This window comes from Charadrius vociferus, unplaced genomic scaffold (assembly GCF_000708025.1).
Source record: "Charadrius vociferus isolate BGI_N301 unplaced genomic scaffold, ASM70802v2 scaffold109, whole genome shotgun sequence".
Classification (NCBI taxonomy): Eukaryota; Metazoa; Chordata; class Aves; order Charadriiformes; family Charadriidae; genus Charadrius; species Charadrius vociferus.
This window is the reverse complement of record NW_009650060.1, coordinates 2,208,352-2,231,269: the sequence shown is the minus strand read 5'-3', so window position 1 is coordinate 2,231,269 and position 22,918 is coordinate 2,208,352. Positions and strand designations below refer to the sequence as shown.

The 22,918-nt window shown below is 38.5% G+C and overlaps 1 protein-coding gene across 1 annotated transcript in view; it reads right to left on the bottom strand.

Annotated features, from left to right (window-relative positions):
- Positions 1 to 22,918, bottom strand: part of LRP1B (low density lipoprotein receptor-related protein 1B) — a 615,617-nt gene that overhangs the window by 457,776 nt on the left and 134,923 nt on the right. The window contains exon 4 of the mRNA XM_009891709.1: positions 17,669 to 17,806. Coding sequence (XP_009890011.1) covers positions 17,669 to 17,806 — 138 coding nt within the window. The remainder of the gene's footprint in view (positions 1 to 17,668; positions 17,807 to 22,918) is intronic.

The following is a 22,918-nucleotide window of genomic DNA, read 5'->3' as shown; positions in this document are numbered from 1 at the left end:
ACAAATCCGACTGCCTTTAAAGACAACCACTCTGGGAGCAACGAGGGAAATATAAAAATATACATATATACAACATAACTGGCTTATCAGTTTCAGAAAAAAAAAATCAAAATACAATTTCAGCAGTCCCCAAACTGCAGGTTATGAGATTTTATGATGCACCATCAGACATTTCGGAGATGTTTAGTTCACCACGCTCCTGTCCTGGGCGGGTAGTGCTCCAGGTTGGACTGTCTCCCTGTGTCTGGTCCTTCGCCAGCAGCCACGGCTGCAACCGCAGCGGAAAATCAGCTGAGCCTAACTAAGATTTATGCTCCGTACAGTTTCATTGCAAAATAAAACTTTGGATTGTTCGTTTTGTGGTGGGTTGTTTTTTTTTTTTTTTTTATTTTAGCCCAATGATTTCAACCACCTTTACATTGCAATTGTGTGAGCAAAGGACTAACAAGGTCAGAGAATAATGAAATTATAATTCAGTGACAAAATAACAAGCAACAAATGAATGCATTGGCAAATCAAGCCCAACAATAGAACATTAGTCAAACAACAACAGAGTGATTAATAGATTTAAGTATTCCTGTCAATGATTAAAATACCTAACTCTTGTACTTATGAATTCATTATTTTCACTCCGTGAGTAAAAACAGCCATGTGGTAATTGCTGCCTTCTTTAAGTCACCAGTGCAGATTTAATGTGCTCAAAGTAAAGCTTTAAAGCCATGCAAAATGATTGCAACCTTTTTTGGCACCTATCAATAAAAAATGGGTTTGTGGTGATATTAAAAGATGAAAATCACTTTCTTTTACTTACTGACATCTCCTTTTTGAAGTTAACTTTATGACTAAAAAGAGAACAGCCACCTTTTGTCACTGATGAAAGATGGATGGATTAAAAGGAGCACATATCACTGCTGCAAATAGGCTACCGATCTTCATCAATATAAATCCACAAAGCTTTTGACTGTACCAGGGAAACATACTCTGAAATTTTCATTCCATGAAGAGATTAGGGGAACTTAAAAGGCAAATAGCCATTGATTCTTATTACACAAACTGTTTAAGGAAGGAGAAAAATCAAACATTTAAACTATTCCTTTAAAATCTCCTCCTTAACTTTGGATTCTTCTTAAATGCTTAGCACCATTGGCAATTTTGTGGAGTCTGTGCTGGTTTCCCCCTCGAACTTCCTTGTAGTTTGCAAATCAAATTTCATAGAAACTCTTTTATTTTTTCTTTGAGGCACAGCAGGCAACATTTTCTCTACTCTTGTTAGTACATTTTTTCATTAGGAGATCCTGTTGAGTGTCCTGAATATAGCAGTCACGTTGTTTGTACTTTATGCTATAGTACCCTATAGAGTCATTGATCCTGACTCCATGTAATAACCAACTGGTTTTCCCTTACATGTGTTCTTATGCATGTGATAATTGTCTCTGGAGTGACTAGTTATAGTCATAAGGTGATAATTATTACCTTAGCACCCAGGAGTTCAAGCCACAGACCAGATTCCCTCTATCAAGTCAGAGTTTCCTCTGTGATGGAAATCTCCCAATCCTTAACAAACCAGCTATGCAGGGGAATAGGAAGGGAAATAAGGAATGGCAGCAAACACGGTGGCCAGTAGGAGAAGCGATTGCCTAATGTGCCAAAAACCCCATTTCATACAGACTAATTAGACCTTTTTGTGTTTTTCCAGAACATCAACACATCTCTTGATTTTCTTAAAGATATCGAGTACCCACGATTTTTAATACAAAATTTATATTTTAAAACTTTCCTGACATGAAATAAGAATGAATATTCTGAATTCTAATTACCTTCAAAACAGTAATGAAAGCTTTATCCTGCAGTGCTTTAGATTATGCATCTCTTTTTTCCCTGAAAACATCCATCTTCAGATGACTCTCTGAGGACACTGGAGAAATTTTAGTACTATATTCTAAAAGTAAATTACACTGCAGCTGGTGACACACATCTCTTTAAAAATAGCATATATGGATTGAGGTAAAAAAAAATAAAAAATTAGTAAGCTTCTTTACAATGGCATGGCTATTTATTCCAGGCAACTTTAAATGTACTTTCAAAGGTTCCTACCAGTCGTACTCATATATCAGCATCAGTGGTTAAACAGTCTGTCCAGAGCAAACGAAGGGAGGACACCCCAGGGGGAATAACGATGCACCGGCAAGAAGATTCCCATTTGAACTCTGTGATTTCAGTGCTCTCCTTCTCCCTTGGGCATTTTCCTGCCTCCATCTCAGCACCACCTCCGCTCCCTCCACAGCCAGAATGAACTCGATCAACTGTTATGTTTTCCTTTTTATGTTTTCTTTTTTTAAGTTCATCAACTAACTGTGCTTTGGAAGTAGCACAGAAGAGAAGAGTTACCATGATAATGTCACAGGGACAAGGCATCTCTGAGCCAAATGCAGGGCATCTTCAAATTCTTAAAATACTTCATGTTTTGTGAGATCCTAATTTCCAGTGATTTTTTTAAATCTTTATCACAATGAATAAAATCTATATTTCAAAAATTCTAGATTCTAATTCTATAATATATTGTCTGACCTTTCTCTAAAATAGACATCTCTATATACAGCATGGACTTACTTGGAGATTTCTGCAACTCTCTTCTTAAAATGCATCAGCATGGGAAAAAAAACCCAAAGTTTATATTCTTCATATTTAAAAGGGCAGAGTTTCTGTGATGTTTTACTAAAAAGCTAACATAATATTATTTCTAAAATTCACCTTTGATTTTTTAATTTACAAATATTTTAGTCTTCTGTGTACAGCAAAATGTAAAAGCATTTAGATTAGTTTTTTTATTAAAAACTCCCCAAGCTGTTGGCTAATGTCTATTAAGAAAGAACAAAATAAAACAATAGAATGCCACAAATAAATAATGTCTGCATTGCCTATGCTCAAGAAAACCACTTATTGTGCCAAAACTGCCTATGTAAGAGTCTTGCTCACTTGAGAAAAATGTAAGTAAAAACTGAGTAAGTACTCAGGGCTGTGCCTCAGACCGACAGCTGAATCCCAGCATCTGCTTCCACTAAGTCCATAAATGAACGGGTCTTTAGAAATACATAGAGTATAACTCCAGTAGAATCTATAAAATTCTAATTATCAGCTTACTACTAATGCTAAAGTTTCTTCTGATTATAGTTTCTTCCCAAACACTGGAATTACATAAGTGCAAGCTTTAGTTATGGTCACGCTTTCAGGAATAACAGGACTTCCCATAGCAGTAGCTTTTTAAAATTAAAACTACATTTTCTATAGCACAGGTCAGCTTACAATAGAAAACATTCTCTGTTACACCTAAAGCATGAAATATATTCTTGGTGTATGTTTAGCACTACAATCAACCTGCCAAGCTAATTGCCAGCAGAACTCAGTGCTGAACATCAGCATTGTCAACTCCTTGGAAAACTCTGACATATTTTACACAGCCCAAATAGACTTCTTGTCTACATCACTAGTCCTTTCACATGGGGAGGCAAGATCTTGAACAGAAATTCAGGATAAATTATGTATTCCAGTTAAAGAAGACAGCAGCACAGTAGCTTCTCTGGATGTAATCAACATGGGATGGATGAGTAGAGTCCACCTCTCCGTTAGGCACACCCCACTACCACGGCTGAGAGCTGGCAAGGGAAGGTTGGGAGGTCTGTGGCTGCCTACTCGCCTTTGCCCGTGTTCAGGAGTAGGGTATGACTATGAGAAAGCTCCAGCTAGTGTGTGTACAAGCCAGGAGAGAACGAGCACGGTTAAAAGCTGCTCTTGTTCTCTTGTTTAGATTTCTCGCTTCCAGCAATCGTCCAGCCAGCCCCAAAAATGTGTCCCACAGGAGGCACTGACGGCAATCCAAAGCAGTAAAACTTGTAGCAGTAAACAAGAAATGACCCGCCCCCCATCCCCCCCCCAAAAAAATCAAATAAAACCAAACCAACCAAAAAAAAACCCCAAAACAACAACAATCAAAAAAAAAGAACCCCCCAGTAATTTCTATTTGAACCAAATATTTTCAGATTTTACCGAGCCTGTTATTTGCTCATCCAGACCTCAAAATCAAATTAAAGCACCATATAAATTCTGGAAGATGCTAAGATTTACTAAACTGCTACAGCTTTTCCATGCTTCTACCACCAAAAATGCCCACGACATGGGACAATAATAAATCTCACCAAGCATTAGTTGCTAATAACAACTCTTTTTGAAGGCAGATAAGTTATTTTGGAAGTCTAGAACTCCTAATCACACTCTTCGTCAAGTCTCTAAATGCACAGCTGTGCCTTCATTAGGGGAAAAAGAAAGATGTGAGAAGCACTTTCACAGCTGGAGTCAGAAGCAAAGGCCTGCAGATGTATCCGTTAGCAAGAATTGTATTTCATTCACATTCCTTTTTTACTTGGAAGACGATTGTAACTCGTGCTAATGCAAGTCAACAGCAATTTCTACTTTTCATTTACAGTCCATATATTGAAAAGAGCTTCCCGGATCCTCTGGTGAACACTGATAGCGGCTTTATTAAGATCAAGAGACTGACTCTCTTTATGCAAGTACTGGAGGGCTAAATACTTTGAAAGAACTATGGTTCATTTTATAAGTATGTTGGGGCGGATACGGATGTCTGTAGAGCTGAGGTCTAAACCAGCCCAGTTGGTGGGCAGCTCTATGGGCATTTACATCAGACCCAGCTTCCCTCTCCTGCTGCATGTTGGGAATTTGCATATGGTTTATGTATCATATGATTAGGAATATCCTTAGGTATGCGGCAAGGGTTCTTTCTGACTTTGTGATGAGTCTTAGAAAAGCTGCAAATGGCTCCTCCCAGCTGTACATCCCTCTGGCGTCAGGAGGGAAAAATTTCCTAGACTGGTGGAACAATTTTTTATTAAATGTAACAAATGGACTTTTTAAGGTATGTAAATCACGAGATTGCAAATTTCTGCATTTAACAGGAAACATCTGTTAGTTTCCTGCAACTATTTGTTCGATTCCTGCAAATCGAATAGTTTCAGCACTGGAATGATTCACGTCTTTACAATAGTTTCAAGACAAGATCAAGAGACCTGGCACATACTGGTGGACTTCAAAACAAAAAGTTTTCAAACAGTAGAAAGCCTGATTTTCTGTGGGGATCATGGAAAAGCACGTTTTAGTCTTTCATCTAGTTCTCCTTTGTAAACCCAAATAGGACCGTATGTAGAAACCAGTAACCTTTTCGGTAAGAGAGGAAGCATCCACGAGCCCCATTTTACTTCATCTGAACACTACTCCACAACATGTCACTAAAAGGTATGTTGTTATTTAAAGCATTTTTTCCATTAAGCTCAAGAGGGCGAAATTACAGTTCAAAGATCACTGTGTTTTATCCTTTCCTCGAATACCAGACGTTATGATCAATGTGAGACTGGGTTTAGGTTTGTGCTTTCTTCTCTTCTCTAAAAACCAAAGCATCCGCTGCCACATTAAGGGCAGGAAGCAAGCCCGGGTCTTCCTGAAGGGCGAGCATAGCGCTTTGCATTTTTATGAGTCATAGGACATTCATGTTTATGAGAAAGTGGACGTATGGGCCCCACACAGTGTCCATTTAAATTTTTGAGTAGTTCTCTGATTAATTTTTAACATACATCAGGAGTGTCGGTTCATGGCAGAAAGCAGAAGAGTATTTTTAATTACAGTGTACATCAAATGCGAGTACTCAGGATGACTGAATAGGTTCGGGTTTACGTATCTGCACATTTTAGGTAACAATTTGCAGAACAGAACTTAGTCCCAACCTGTTTTAGCCTCCTGATGCTAGTGTGTGTCATTAGTTTGAGGATTTAAAACTATATTCATGGCTTTTCTGTAGAAACCTAGAAGTTCCCTGTGCATAAACGTTTCATGCCATTCTTCTATCACATCATTGTCTTTCAATGAAGTAAAAAAGCTCAAATTTGCTAAAAACAACTAAATGTTTTGCTTCTTTGGAATTGTGACCTATTATTTTTTTAATCTGTAAGTCTACATCACTTTCTACAACAATGCCTTGATCCCAGATGGAACTGTTCTACCGTAAATATTTTAAAATAGAACATATAATGTGACTTTGCATTGTTTTTATTGTTGTTCGAGAATTTAGTTCAGCAAGTAAATCAAGATCTGAATGCTCACTAAATGAAGATGTTTGTTTTCAATAAATAAATTATAAGAGTCAATAACAAAGAATGCAACTAAACAAATGATTGCAAAAATGATGACACAACCAGTCCAGGGCACGAGCTGTTATTTTGGGACAGCTGTTGAAATCATCTTAGAATAACACTGAGGACGCATGCCATGGCAGTACCTTATTATTATGTTTAAAATTAATAAACAGATTGAAACTATTCCTTCAAGTACCAGAGCTTTACTCTAAAAGCAGGAAAAAAAAAAACCAAAAACCCAAACCACACCCAAAAAAAGGCGCAAGGAACAGTTTCTGAATAGGCAGGGTATGTTCCTGACTCCCAGAAAAAGGGGACAGGGCAACTAACAGCTCCCGTCCTGCAGCGGAGGGCATTTTCCCTCTTATATGTCTCCTTTGACAAAAGTACATAGGTCACAGCTCCAATTTCCCTGTTCCAAAAAGACCCTCCGGGGCTGGGAGCCCATCACCTTTACAGTTGTGGTACGGGCGTACATAACTGACACAAAGAACCGCCTTTCCCATGTGTAGCTGGATTCGCTTCTGCTAAAATTCTAGGAGACGCACATCATTAAAAGAGGGAAAAAGTCAATTAAACAAGTGGCAGGTCCTTCATCTGATGCATAATTTTGAAAGAGGTTATCAAATATGCAAGACCATTAGAAAATAAAAAGTACCTTAGACAGCAACAAATTGTGCTGAATTGCCTGCTGGTAATTAAAAAGTGCATTTGTTGAAAAGACCATATATAGTTCTTAATGAGCGAGGATTTTGACCTTCTATAGCAGGGCGAAGAGATGTGTTTGGGGCTTAAATTACTATAAATGAGTCTTTCATTTTAAAACACAGACATTTTCTCTCCGGCTGATCTGGCTGTGGGAACGTGACATCAGCTCTTACGGAACCTCACGCGAGCGTGGAACCCAAGCTGCATCGCGAAGGGGTCAGAAAAATGTCACTGTGCATCGCATAAACCTATTTTTGGAATCATAATCTGTTCTGCTGCTAATTCCTCCTCTTTTTTAATCTTAGTGGTCATCACTTCCTTTGAGAAAATGGGAAGGCTGACAATGGTCCATTGTTCCATTAATCCATCCCACGTATAAGGTGTCTTATCTTCCAAAGAGCGTTTGTAATCCTTCGCTACATGTAAATGGATTTTTCAGAATGACTGGATAGACACAAATTATTTTAGAGAGATGCTAAATATAGTCTCAGAAAGTTTGATTTCATAGTAAGAATGACTGGATAGACACAAATTATTTTAGAGAGATGCTAAACATAGTCTCAGAAAGTTTCGTTTCATAGAATATGGTCTACCACATGGTATCTCACAGTCAAAAAGAGATGCCCAGAGAACAGCCAATACCACTAGAGCAGCCTTATTCAACAGTTGCATGCCAGAAAACATTATCATTGTGCACAGAGAGGATCACGGTCACATTCTGAACTTTAAATGTTGTTCATCCTTCTCTAGATGTAGCATTTTTCAACAATTGCTTAAAAAACAAAACAAAAAAAACCCAAAACAACAAAAAAAAACCCAAACAAACAAAAAATCACAACCAAATCCTTTTTCATATGTAAATGCTTAAACAGCACCTGAATACAAATGATTCAAAAAAATGAAGCACAATTTTTGGTTTGGATAGGCCTGATCCAGAATCCTAAAATCACGGGAATGTTGCCATTAATTTCAGTAGGAGTCAAGTCTCATCCTAACTATTTTTTTTTATTCTTGCACACTGCTTATTTAAAAAAAAAAATTAACAAGTATCTTCACACTTGAAGAAGTTGTTAATGAACTTAACTTGAGAGGACATCATCTGCACAGAGAACAGTAAATTAGGTCTATATTTCCTTGGCATAATGTGTTGGGTTTAAAAACCAATATTAGTAGAAATTCTGCTATATGCCACCAGTATGTGCGGTTCACATGCGTTACAATTCTGTTACATTTATTTAGTGAACAATACTGAAGCTTATATCAGTATCATTTTATATCGTCGGAAAATTTCCTGAACTTCACAGTTGCAGGTGAAGAAATGATGACGAACCGGGCAGACTGACACTATTGCACACGCACCAACGATGCTTTCAATACACCCGTTTTCACAAAAGAGAAAATATTCTTAGACTACGAAGTCTCCTGGCAAACTCTTGTTTTCTTATTTGAGTCAGTGCAGTGGGAACACATTCCTACTCTTTGATGCACGTATTTCCAAACAGAGAGCACTGACTTAAAATCGGTCTGCTTTACTAGCCCTCATATAAAGTATTACACCGAACCTTGTTATTGACTGGTCTCTGTATTTTCCCAGGGTTTTTTCCTTACTTGATTGCTTCCAGTGATTCTTTTTACTTGCCATTTACTGCCTGTGTTTTCCCATGGTACCACCTCTTTTTCTTTTCTTTCTCGCACAGTTTTTAACTCTTTCCATTTCATCTCAGAGTATCTCAACCTGTACGCTTCACAGATAACCCAAATTATAGGCATTACTCCTGTGAGTTAAAGACTAAGTTATACTTTCTTGACACAGATTTTTGTGGGAAAAAGTTGACTGAGATCTTCCAGAGAGGATATAATGAATTCTGAAAATCAGTTTTTGTATGCTCTGTGCATGTACTTGCTTCTGAGTGGAAGACCAGGAGTTATTTCTCAAAGTGTCAAAGTGAACTTCTTCACACCACTGAATATTATCAATCTCACTCAAAATTGCTGGTGACATCTTGACTTGTTTACCGTAGTCTAAGAAATGATGGTAACTCTTAATTTTTAAACTATATTACACATTTGAAAATGGCTTAGACTTTTTGATTATACAGTTTCATGAGCTTAATATTGCAAAATGCAAGAAGTGGGATGCAGTATGAAATTAAAAGTCCTTCTGTAGAATAAAAATCTATAAGTTCTTCTCTTTTCAGCTATCAATTGTATTGTGTGAAAGGGCAGAATACGGAGTGTGCGGTATATGCGTGGCCAGGCAGGTGGATTTTGTGTAGAGGCATATGTATTCCAGGTGGGACTACTTACCCCAACTCCCAGAATTTACCCACTTTGGTTAACAATACACAACTAATTGCCGAGATGGGAACGAGTGAGAGACAAGAACTGCCTCTGCCATGAGAATTCAAGCGAACGCTCCCGGAGCTTCAAGTATTTGCTATAATAAATGTTTAACTGTTTACTCCGCAGACAAGAGCACCATGAGGAGCCAAAGCACCCCCCGCGCAGAACATCTTGTAGTTTGTTGGTTTGTTTATTCACCTTGGGAAGATAAGGAGCTGGGAAGTCAAATCCCCTCAGGCAAGGAGTGAAAGAACTTGAAACCGAGTCTCATAATTTAGCTTGGCTGAGGACTCCTGGGGCAGAAAACTGACAACTGCACTTCTGACAAATTATGTGATGCTAGCCCCAGAATTTGCTCTTCTCTTTCTTCTTTTCCGTCTTCAATTTGATACCATTCTGTAAATTTAGGTCGACTTTACGAATAGCTTTAGGAGGAACAAAAGCACGTTTTTCAGCACACGTGCCTTTCACTTCATTTTCTTCCTCACTTCCAACACCAGTTTGCCCAATTATGTTAAAACTCTATTGATATGAGCAATGAATAGGCAAATAATGTCACTGGAATAAGAGACCATGGAAATTTAATAATAATTACTGATGGACAGGTGCCTCAGATGCATTTTTCCTCATCAGATAAGATTTTACTATTAGTTAATGTAAGAAACATTAATTGAATTTTTAAGCTCTATGTCTAAACTTAAAAGTTCCTGTATAACCTGAAAAAGAAAAAAAAATGCTCAAAAGGAAATCGAGAAAAGCATTACTCTTTCTAAATAAGATTTCGGTATGTCTAAGGTATCCTACACACCCCAAAAACTGGTGACAATAGCTGAAGATAAACCTTGTGCTATCGATTCTCCCTACACCTCAAGGTTACTAGTGTTTTGTAAGCACTCCATGTCAGGCTCTAGTTTCTCCTCACTGAAAAGCTCTCTCCAGCGCCTCTACATTGAAAATACAGTTAAAATATACTCTGCGATGTGTGCTAATGGGAACTGGGCAGCAGCTACAATTCCTGCTTGCGGTGTGAGTTTATGAGTGTCAGGTTTTTGGCCATGTGAATATATCTGCAACTCCTGATATAGAGATTCTACCCAGAGTATTTATCATCATAAAAGTACTTTGAAATTTATTTGTACAAAAAGCATCCTACATTTCTTACATAAGATAACTCCTCAAAGAGTTTGATTAGCTGTAACAGGGAAAAATAATCAGGAAACTACACACGCTAATCAACAGAAAGAAAATAAAAATTGTTGAATAAAACTGAAAAGGAGATGCTCATAGGAACAGTTTAAATGCTTGTTTTCTTTTCTCAGTAGAGGGCAGCCTCAAAACAGTAACAGCAGGCAGGAACAACAATAAATACCATTTAACCTAAATCCCTGGGAAGTAGAACAAAGCTTTCTTAGATCATTGCATTGCATCCCCTACAACACTGACTGTGGCTGTTTTCATCAGGCTTGCGTAGCCCTCAACATGAGCCCGTTAACTACCACCACAACTAACTGACCCTCTTAAATACCGTGATCTTTTTTAAAATATGACATATTAATATTTTTACTACACTTTGTGATTTTATCAGGCAATGGAACCATGGAAAAAATGAAATATTGGAGTTAGAATCTTTATTCCTCTCTCTCGTAAGAAAGATTAAAAAGAACTCCATGGTTCAACCATTCAACACTGCATTTCCCAGCGCAAACATAGTTTCCATGACCTTGGAGAAAGTATATGTATTTAAAACATCTGTACTAAATAGGAAAACTAATCAGTATTTGTATTCAGGGAGGCCATAACTGACCAACGCTTGATTTTGCCAGTGAGGAACAGTATTCCACATCTTCTCTCAGGAAAATGAATACTGCAACTTGAAATGGAAATATTGATTGGGAGCAGACAAGACATACATCGCTCCTTCAATGGACAAGATCAAAACACTCTATAAAACCTATGTACTACATAACGATCTGTTATCATATGTTATTATCAAATACAGTCAAACATTTAAATTCTACACTCATATTGCCACATAGACAATGCTGGTAGCTTAACAATGGTGTTCATTTGTGTATTCTGGCCTCTTTAGCAACAGCCCCTAAAAGATGGGATGAAATCACGTCACTCAAATGTCTTCCACTGCTCTATCCCCCTGCCACTCACCTTTAATTTGCTTTCCTGCAATAGGATTTTGTGATAGAAAGTTATTAAATCACGAAGCCCATGACTTCTTTGTCTTGACAGCAGAATAGACTAAATGACCTTGGCTAATTTCAATGAGCCACATCATGCTCTATTAAGGCAAAAAGATGGGGAAGAGAGTAATATACAAGAAATTGGATATTTGGATGGTGAAATGAGAAGAAGATACAATAAAACCAAAAAAAAAAAAAGCAAAATCAGCTTTTCCCCAGACAACTCCAGTTACTTACTAGCAGCTCTGTTCAAAGCAAAAATACCTACAAATATCTTATTTTAGTGCCTACACTTTTTTCTCTTTGTCTTACAACCAGAATCAAAAAAGCTTGGTGCAGAAAGCAGAGCGGTTGCAGAGGGAATCATTTTGCATGTTACCTGATGGTTTCAGCAGCCCCACTGCTACCTCAGGAGCACTGTGAGATTTCCTGGGGGTTCAACGATTCAGTAACCTGATGTGACACTTCGTACATCACCGTCTTAAAGGATGAGTGATTTAAAGCTTGTCAGAATAAACCAGATGAGTTTACAGGGATTTCCTCTGCAGGTGTGCGCTACTTCCAGAAACATTCTCATGATAAAATGGTGGCAACATTTATAATTCTAGACTAATTTAGGTTTTCTTTGTTACCTCGTGACACAACTTCACGAGAAAGAAAAAAACAAGAAAAATTCAGACTAGGATCTAAATGTAGCTCCATAACTTTCAGTTTTATAATTTTGCCTCATTCTGGAAAGGCTTGAAGTTTCCATAAAATTCTGAAATTTGTATTTTCCCCTCTGGTAAACAGTCCTCAAAATTTCCCAGTGTTCCAGCTGTAGAAGTGCCAGAATAAAAACATGATTCAGTAATAGCAGCATTTATCTTTGTCTTATGATAACAATTCATTCAAAAAGCGTAAGCAGAAAAATAATACTCTCATTATAGGCTGCTACAAACATACCAATTATTCGGCCAAATCTTCTGTATGTGTGTTCTATGTTGTTTTAATACTAAATGACCCAGAGTTTGCCTTTTTGTATTTTAGTGATTAGAGATTATGGTTCAGATCACAGTTAATAAAGATTCAAATAATCTCAAGACTTGGAAGGATTCTATGAGATCTGTTATTTTCAGTCAAAATTTCATTTTTCATTAAAAAAGTATCTCAAGTAACCTCTGTGCTCTCTCCTAGATTTTCTTAACCTTAATGAACCGACTAAAATATGTTGGGTTACATCTAGTTAATACATCAAACAAAAAATTGATGTTATTTTCACAAGATATTTAGTCTTCCGAAGGTAATGCGGATTCTCCTGTATGCCCAGGCTCATCTTGCCAAGAGGGCTAGGCAGGCAGACAGGTAGACATGCAGGCAATTATCTTATATATAATGACTCCTCAAATAGCAAAGGGCTTTAATGGATGTCGTAGTCTTGCACTTATGATTAATTTCCATAGGAGATGGTATAAGCAATCTGAATAATCAGCATTTCAGATGGAAAAGAAACAGTCACGTTCTTTCATGCAAGTCCATCTTCAGCAGGGAGCTGCTGTGATTCAGAGCCAGAAGGAGCAATGTTCTGAGCTCTGACGAGCCCTGGTCCACCGACTGCTGCATGTCCCAGAGCCGGGACACTGGCCAGATACTACTTGTAGCTAATCAGTAGCAGCAACTAGAATGAGAGTAAGTGTCCTCAAGAACCTGCTCAACTCTTTGCCCTTCAGAGTATTAGTACAAGTAGACTTCCAGGGAATCCTTCCAGCACTCCTGCTTTCCCCTTCCCAAAGCCTTGGCTTGTCTATCCTCAAACCAAAGAATTACAGAGCAAAATCCATGTCCAGGCTGGGACAGAAGTCTATTTAATGAGATCCCAATGTACTTTATGGGGAATGTGTCTATTGGAGAAGTATACATGCAGACTGTTAATGCTGTTACTATTTCGTCTTGTCAAGAATGATGGATAAACGCTGCAGTATTCCTACTGCATAATACAACACTCTCCATAGAAATGCAATGGATACTGCAGTATAATGCAAAATATACTTAAAGTCAGAGCATCAGTGTGTAATTAATGCCTTCACCGGGCTCTTACTTGGGCCTCTTAATCCCATGTCAGTTTTGCTTCTCAGTAATTGTTCCAAAAATGTCCCATTTTATGATAACTTGGCGTAAGCAGAGTATTTGCAGTAGCTTTTTTTTTTTTTTTCAGTATTCTTTTAGTATTTTCTGACTGGAATATCCAGAACTTTAGCATAACTATTCCTTCAGCTATTAATAATAGCTTATCCTTTAAGCTAGTTACGTGAAAAAGGACATTTCTATATTTTATAAAAGTTCTAGTTTTCTATAGGCTTAACCCAGAGACAGACCAAAAACTAAGTTTGGCGTATCACCCTCAATTCTTCGCCATATGTATATAAAGTACTGATTTATGTATATAAAGTACTGATTTATAAAGCTGTACAGATCACCTCTGCAGCCCTACAAAAGAAAAAAAAAAAAAAAAGCCTTTCTAAAATTCACAATGATTGCAATTCTCTAGAAATTGAGAAATTATCTTAAGGATATATCTAATCCTTTACCTACTCAGGGCCAGGTTACTCTTTCTAATCCGTAACGGATATTTGTCTAAGCTGTTCCTAAAGCCTTCAGAACAAAATGAGGTATTTCAACCTTCAAATGACCACAGATAGAGCAGGCAGAGAAGCTGTAGCCATATAACACCTACTTTAACTGACCATATTCAGACCCACTCCCAGTCCAGTATCAGCGATGCCCCCAGCGACTTCATATGGGACTGGGATGAACCATGGGAAGGAAAGACATAGAGTGAAACAGATCAGCTTGCAATATTTGGGCGAATCCCCTGTAGCAGAAGACTTCTCAGCTCATTGCATGGCTGAGCTTTAAAAGTGGCTGAAAATGCAATTAAAATAAAGACCTTGCTCTCAAAAGAAACCTCAAGAACCGTGTTAAAGAAAGAAACTTAATTTGCAAGAGCAGCTCTGGATCAGTCCTCCACCAGAACTACTCAGGCCTGGGTCTAGTTTTGGCACTGGTAAATTTTCTCTGAGGCTTTTCAAGCCTCCAAATAGCTGATGGGCACCAACTCCCCCATTTTTTTTTTTGATGGCGGTGAAATTATCCAGTGAATCAGAAAGCTGAACAGCCCCAGCCCAAACTTTATAGGAGGGTTTAGTACATACTCTGATCCCTTGCTTGTTCAGCCTCTCAAAAGCATTCTTTAATTAGTCAAAAAATAGCAAAGAATCCAAAATGACCAAATACAGCTGCCTTACCACTATTATATGCTGTGAGTTTCAGTTTCAGTGAACTACGCACCCCGTCTCCTCTGAAGGACATTGAGACACATAATGTGAAACAACCATACATAATAAAACATTTTTTATTTCATATTGCCACAACCCCTCCTGAATTTATGCATTACATTCACCAGCAAAAATGCATATGTGCCTGAAATAAAAGATGATGAGACAGGAATGTCATTGCATTTACTACTATTTCCTTGAAATTTCACATACATTACCATTTCACACTGTAGATATCATCATATTTTTACTTGCCCAGGGATAGGTCCAGGCCTGAATATATCTCTCAAAAATCATGATACAATGAATTAACATAAGAATGTTAAATTTAGAGAAAGAAATTAGAATAGTTCCAGTTACTGAACGCTTATACTCCATTAGTTCTTAAGCATTATATTAGAAGCTTTCGCTCCTGCGGAGTAGTGACCTGTACCCTGAAATTCTCTTTGCCACGGTCACACACCCCACACTTCATGCCATAACTTCTTTTCCTGGTGCACAAACCGTGACTCATTTACACAGCACTATCAGCATCAGTAGCAAATATTTTAACTTCCTCAGCTCCGTGACCAACTGAGTTGTCTGCAATTAAATATTTAAAACCGCTATTATCTTCTTCAATCAAAAATCTCCTATGAACAATGTTAATTAAATTATCAGAATGCCATTTTTGTTAGTAATATCAAGAAAAAGGTTTCTGAAGCAACTTTGCAGCTTTTGGCCACGCAGATGAAGTAAATATATGACTTGAATATTCAGAACTTAGAAGAACGTGCAACAGAATGGCTCAGTGGTTACCCGTGCATTGTTCTGATATATAGATATACATAGAGAGAATAATTACAACGATACTGCACTCATACCAAATATCTAATACATAGGAATGTATCATAATGGCACATTATTGGCAGCTGTTAGTAACAAACTACATAAGTATAATGTAAAATTATTTTCTATATTCTTTGGCTTTTGTTAATAGAAATGTGTCCATTAATAATTTCATGAACAGCCACTAATAAGCAAGTCAAAACATGTAATTGCTACAAAAATCAATATTAATGAGTTGTTAACCATTTACTAGATGCGACACCAGGACACAACTTCAAATTCTTAATAAAATACAGTATAAATGAACTTCATTATCTATGTGTTCTGTGTGGTTTAGAGCAAATGTTTGTTTAGTACATTTTACTAAATTCTATGGTAATTTATTAGAGCAGACATTAATTTTACCATTGGGAAGTTTTCATATTCATATATGATAATACAGAAAGGAGTGGGAATCAACATGAACCTTACAAGGTGTATTTGAGCATAAATTAAAAGGGCATGAATAAAGATGAGGTATTTTATGTGCTATCACATTCCAAAGCATAGGCTAAATATACAAAATGCTACATATGAAAACCAAACATACTTAATTTACACTAACATAGGATTCTATTTTTATTCTATTTATTTTTCTGATCTGTTGTTCATCTCAGCAGCCAGTCTGACCCAAACCACGACAACATTAATCACCTAATTTAAAGAGTTAAAATACAAAATAATTACAAGACGGTTATAGCACAATAATTATTCAGCACTGGAAGTTCTCAGTCCTCTGCCATTTAATCCAGAGCAATTTATACAGATACATGATTTACTGCAGAATACGCATTTAAACACTTCTCTAAAAAACACTCACCTGCAACTTCAGAAAGCTTTAGTATGGGCTAAATACTGCTTTGGCCAGTTTAACGTTTGGGTTTTTTTGGACCAGTGCTAAAACCAATATACTGACACAAATTTTGATTTTGTGCAATGCTCATTGAACAAGGACTACAAAAAAAGTAGAGCCTTCAAGAAAAGAAATTATTCCTATCACTGTGAATAAGAATTGTCATTTTTTTATGACAGCCTGTATCCTTACCTGGTTATATAAAAATAACTACTTGTAGTTTTGTGAAGTCAGCAGTATTACACCATTAATTCCAGCTGGCTTTTTTCCTTTTTTTTTTTTTTTTTTTTTTTTATAGAGCTTATTTATGGTGCTTGCTTAGATTTTACTATGACAGTTCTAGAAATCTGTTCACGTGAACTTTTAAATTCTATTTTAACTTTCTGAACTATACCATTAATTCTATCTTTTACTGTATATTGTCACATTGGATTGTAGCAGAACCCCAGAACCTATCCCTGAGTTTCTGGTTTTGAACATGCGAGCTGTTGAGGTTCATCAACAATCATTTGCCTAGCAGTAAAGTCTACTGACTGACAACACCTGACGTGTTAATCACTCATGGTATCCAAGATTTGGGCTTAACATGGCAGCCTTATAACTGTCCCCAAGGCAGACTGTAATAAGTCTTCTGAATAGTAGAGCCGAGACATTAAAAAAGTTGACCACCAATTTCTACTTAAGATTTCTCATCGCCACAATTTGGTAAATACACTCTTAAACAGTAGATTGTAAGAATAAAATCCCCTCAAAAGCAAGTCCTCAATGCAAAATAATGCTCACAGCATATAGGATGTATTTTTCAGTGTTTTTCTTCGGCTTTTTTGTTTAAACAAAAGTTATAAGGAAAAAAAATATTCTGGCAAACAGTGTGCTGCCCAACCTTTGCTCCCTAAGAAGGGGCTTCCTCATCCTACTCTTGGTATAACCATTTCCATCATCCAAGGTTAGTAATCATTAAAGACAAAGTCTGAAAACCTGTATGAGATTTTTACTCACATTTGCTTCACACAAAGTATTTTTAAAATGAACTTGAAACATACATTAAAATATGCCTCTATCAATCCATTTTTGTTTCATATGTATTCCCAAGAACGAGGAAGTTATGGTTTTCTTTGAACGAAAAAAAAACACCCACAGCAATATAGCAGAAGGTTAAAGCATTTTTTCCTCAGCAAATTGACTTACCCCGGCAATGTACTCCTTCGTCATACCCATCAGAACAGTCATAAACACCATTGCAGAGCTGCGACAAGTGAATGCATTTGTTTGTACCAATGCAGTTAACATAATTCGGGGTGCACTTGAAGTCTGCTTCCTCGGGACCTAAAAAAATACACAGAAAATTTCTTATACATATTTTTATATCTGCAAGGCCAAGAAATGTCTATATTGCATTTCCCTTTTAAAGCTAAGAGCAACACTCCATGTATTAGTCTATTCTGCAGTTTTTTAGTGCATTATCATTGCTATGTTTAGGAGAATTAAAATCACTAAGAAATTATTAGTGCAATTAAAAAGAAATCAGTGGGTCAGAGAGGATTATTTCCCAAATATACAGGTGTTTTACAGATGCTAAAATTAAGCTTTGCAAACATTATAAAGTATCATAAAATTTGCAATTGCCTTATGAATATCATATCACATCCAGAGTCATATCAAGTGTAATAAGTACCAGTATTTACATTCACTGTTGCGCTATGTAGATAATTTTAGATATTTATGAAATTACATATAAATGTTACATATTTATGGCTGAATTAGATCAGAGACACTGTTCCTCCAGCTCAGGAGTCTGTCTCTGAAACTGTGCAGTACAGGATGGTAGGGAGAGGACAAGGATGCTGGGATTGCTCCTTTTAGGATACCATCCCGGCTGCAATCACTCTGTGTCGCCTTATCACTGAAGTCTTAAGTACAGGGATTTTTGCGGAAGTTCGGGGATTTTTGAGGATCTCTTTTGTTTACCTCTTAGAGAGGGTTCTGACTGATTGATTAAAAAAACCCCAACAAACATAATTTCACATGATAAAGACTTTGAGATTAACACACTGCAAAGAACATTTCGAGGTCTGAAGGGTTTAGCTCATTTAGAGGATGAATCATAATTTATACACAGTATATGATTAGCTACACAGACTGAAGGTGTGGAAATTCTTCAGGAAACAACTTAAAGCTCCTCGATCGCATGTGTTGGAGCCTGGAGTCTGTGTTAAACTCTGACAGCTTGTAACGGTCCTCAAGGGAAATATACCCTAGGACGTACTGTGCTCAAGTGTAATATGCTTTCACCTTCTTCAAGGCACTAACTCCAAGACGAAGGACAGAAATCACAGGCAGTAGCTGAAAGCTGCCTTCTAAGTGGGAAAATCTCAGCTTTGGCAGATCTGGTCTCTTGCGGTCAGCAGGACAAAGCAAAGGAGAGCTCTGAGGGGAATTTACAATTTTTAAACAAATAGAGACAGTTGTTAGCCCAGCCTGCTAAATAAAAATCCTAACTTAAAAAAAAAAAACAAACAAACAAAAAAAGAAACAACAAACAAAACCAAACTTGTCCCAACTAGAAAACTCTCATTAAAAATTTCCACTGCCGTGCTACATGTCAGGAAGCTGTCCACATTTTAGGACGGGCACAACAAATACCGATTTTCAGGGTATTCCTCTATGAATTCTATGAATTCTTCTGTTCTCATTAGCAGAGGGAAGGCGCTCCCCTTCCCCAAGCAGAGCAGGCACCCACAAAGCGTACGCGTCCGCTGCGCAACAAGGCAGGACGTGCAGCATCCTGCTTCCCTCCTCTGACCCTTCCAGCTGCCCACCTCGCCCCAGTGAAGTGACACCAATTATATCCTCAGTGTATCACCGATTAACAGAAACATAGTGCACTGGTACCAGGGATGAAAAGGCAATGTATATGGGGATGAATGCGCTCTGTCTCAAAAAATTTATGTGCTTCCAGGATCAAAAAATAAACCTTTTTTTTTTTTTTTTTATTATGGCCATAAGCTACGCACGGTTTTTCAAGAAAACTGCATTCCTAAGCTATGGATAAGGAGTTTAAATACCTTTTGAACTCAAAGAACTACTCTCACTATGCTCTAGGTTAAATAACTGCTTAGCAAATATAGAGGTATTAAAACACTTCACAAAGGATATATTTTCCCTGTATTTTCCAGTAAAATATAAGAGGACGTTAACAACAGAAAGTTGAGAGATGATTACAACTTATCCTAGATGTTAGGATTTGAATACCACGGTAACAAGAATCAGAGAGGTGTGACCTCCGGGTGCTGGCAGAGCCCCCCCCCGTACCATGCAAGAAAACGAGGGATGGGGGCAATACGCCTCTATGCCCTTCCCAGGCAGCACGGCCACTGCGCGGAGATAGTTTGTGGTTTTTTTTTCGCTTGGGCTTTGGGCAATTTACTCTGGTTTTGTTACCTGGAGGTAAGACACTTCATCCCATGAAGCATCTCATGCACAAAAAGCTCTCTATAGCACCTAAAACCTCCAGCAGTGCCCAGCGTTCCTCCAGGTCTGGTTTAAGTCTGCAGAGCTTTCAAAGAAGAACTGAAATGAAGCAGCTTAGGATAGTCAAGTGCTCAATGTCAGGTAGGGCCCATAAAACTGATAGGTTTAATTTGATTTGCCCAGCTCATGAAAGATATGGACCTGTTGAAGCAGGTCCAGAGGAGGTCATGAAGATGCTCTGAGGGCTGGAGCACCTCTTCTATGAGGAGAGGCTGAGAGAGTTGGGGTTGTTCAGCCTGGAGAAGAGAAGGCTCCAGGGCAACCTTATAGTGGCCTTCCAGTCCCTACAGGGCCTACAGGAAAAATGGGGACAATTTTTTTAGCAGGGCCTGTTGTGATAGGACAAGGGGTAATGGCTTTAAACTAACAGAGGGAAGATGTAGACTAGATATGAGGAAGACATTTTTTTCACTGAGGGTGGTGAAACCCTGGCCCAGGTTGCCCAGAGAGGTGGGAGATGCCCCATCCCTGGAAACATTCCAGGTCAGGTTGGACGGGGCTCGGAGCAACCTGATCTAGTTGAAGATGTCCCTGCTCGCTGCAGGGGGGTTGGACTAGATGACCTTTAAAGGTCCCTTCCGACCCAAACTATTCTATGATTCCAATTTCAGCCACATCAGGACTCGAAGGTACCTAAAATTTAACAAAAACAAACTAATGTTTCTGATTTTACATTTACAGCTTGCTTATTCATTGCATTGCAGCAACTGTGAAAAGAGTGTGAGTAAAAAAGATCTCTTCCTCTGAACCAGAGAATATTCATTAAAAAAGCCCTTAATCTGTGAAGTATGTAAACCATGGCACTTGCATTACTTACGTATAAACCCATGATTGCTAAAGGGCTTTCAGCATCGACAGATATACTTGGTAACCACACTTTATCAAACAGACAACTGAAATCTGTGACCAAAAATATATAAGCATTTATATTTCTCTTCTGAATTTAATGAGTGAAAAGAATGAATCTCTTGGTTAACATTTAAAATCTCAATAGGACTAGTCTGATATGCTCCTGTCTAAAGACTTTAGGATTTAATCTTGATTTGATGCTTCTTGCTTTTAAAATACAAGATCCCTTCAGGACACAACCATACTGCGATTTTGAATGCATTATCTAACTTAAAATCAGTAGTAGGGGGGCTTCCTAAATTAGATTTTTTGGAGAGGGAACAGTATATGAGGGGAAACTGAAATACGCTCCAAGAAGTATTACTCACAACGTTTTGTTTTCAAGAGAAATTTTGTGCACCACTCGTGAAAACAGATTAAGATTAGAAGCGATTATCTTATTCATGTGATTAAGATAAATTCATATATACTGTTTCTTTACTAGCATGAGGCAACCCAACTTACAAGTGAAGATGAACCTCAGTCCAAAAAAGCCCTATTTTGTAGAAGACTTGTGCCTTATTTTGTAGAAGACCTGTGTCTGCAAAATGACACTAAAAGGTAACAGGTCTCAATCATCCAACAATGTCACTGGAAGAAGACAGCATGTCCCGAGGTCTCCCTGCCCACCATTCCTCCCACCTTCCATGAATCAAACAATTAAACCAAACAAAGCCGCGTGTTGTGATGCCTTTGAAGCAGCACATGTGTTTCTCACTGAATCCTACCCAGCTGCTGCACATTCTGAAACGTCCGATGCAAATGAAGACGAGTAGCTTTTTATCTCCTTTACTCCTCTTCCCCTCTTCCTTTACCAGACTGCCACTTCTGACAGTGTTATCAAGTCAACTTTGGGAAAAGGAATTTAAAAGTGTTCTTCTTCAAAATAATCTCAGTGTATTTTACATCAGTGCAAGAATGCTAAGAATATAAAAGACGGATGGTGTCTTTTTTTTCCCCCTCAAAACCCACAATAATTCCTAGCCTTGCCAGTTGGTGGAAAAATAGTCAAAGCTCCTGGCTGCAATTACCGTAATATGCCGTCTCGAGGTTTCAAACACTCATACCGGGACACCGGTTGGAAGGCGAAGAGGATGGAAGCAGTGTTGCTCATGCAGTGCTGTGCATCTCGAGAGCCTCTGGCTCAGGAAACGGAATATCTAACTGTCCCTTTGGTGCAACTATCTCGTTATAGATGGCTGAATGAGAAATGGTCAAAAAGCTGAGGTGCGGAAGGGTGAGCCGGGGCTGTGGGGGATCCCCCCGGTGCTGGCAGCCAGGGTCCTCCCAGCCCAGCCAGGGGGTGGCCGGGGCAGCCCCAGCCTGGGACACCGGGAACCTCTGTGGGGCTGAGCCACGATGGGTGGGGGTCAGGATCAGGCCTGGTGAGGCTACTAAGGTTCGATGGAGCCCTGGGAGGGCCAGGCAGGACCAGGTGGACAGATTACTGCCTCTTTCCCCAAATTCTCCAGAAGGCAGGCTGCGTCCAGGAGCAGACAGGCTGAAAAGAGGACAGCGATTCATTTCAGATCCAGATTTCTTTGGCTGTTGAATTGACTGGGATGACCGCGACAGCCACGGTGTGTCAAGGCTCGCTGCACCTTCCCAGCATGTGAGAAAGCACGGAAGAGAACTGCACCGTGTTTTGGCAATACCTGCGCAGCGCACAGTGAATCCAGCTGAAGGCCCTTCAACCAAAATAACTGTACATCAGCGGGGGTTGAGTAGAGGAGAGTCCTTGTCACATCCTCCAGCGGGAGACGATGGAACCGATGAAACACAACCTCTGGTTTCCCACCAAAGAAGCATCGTGAGAAAGCATTACAGGCCGCTGTCAGAATTAGCAGAGACATTTTACCATGCACTCTCGATGTGGTATCTCTCTTGAACTTGTGCTTAACGCAAACTGCACCTACCTCGCTTCAGGTCCACGCTATACTAAATTTCAAACTTGAGAATTCAACTGAGGATCTACAAGCTGATTATTTCCACTAGTTCTTGTTATCATAAGCAATATAC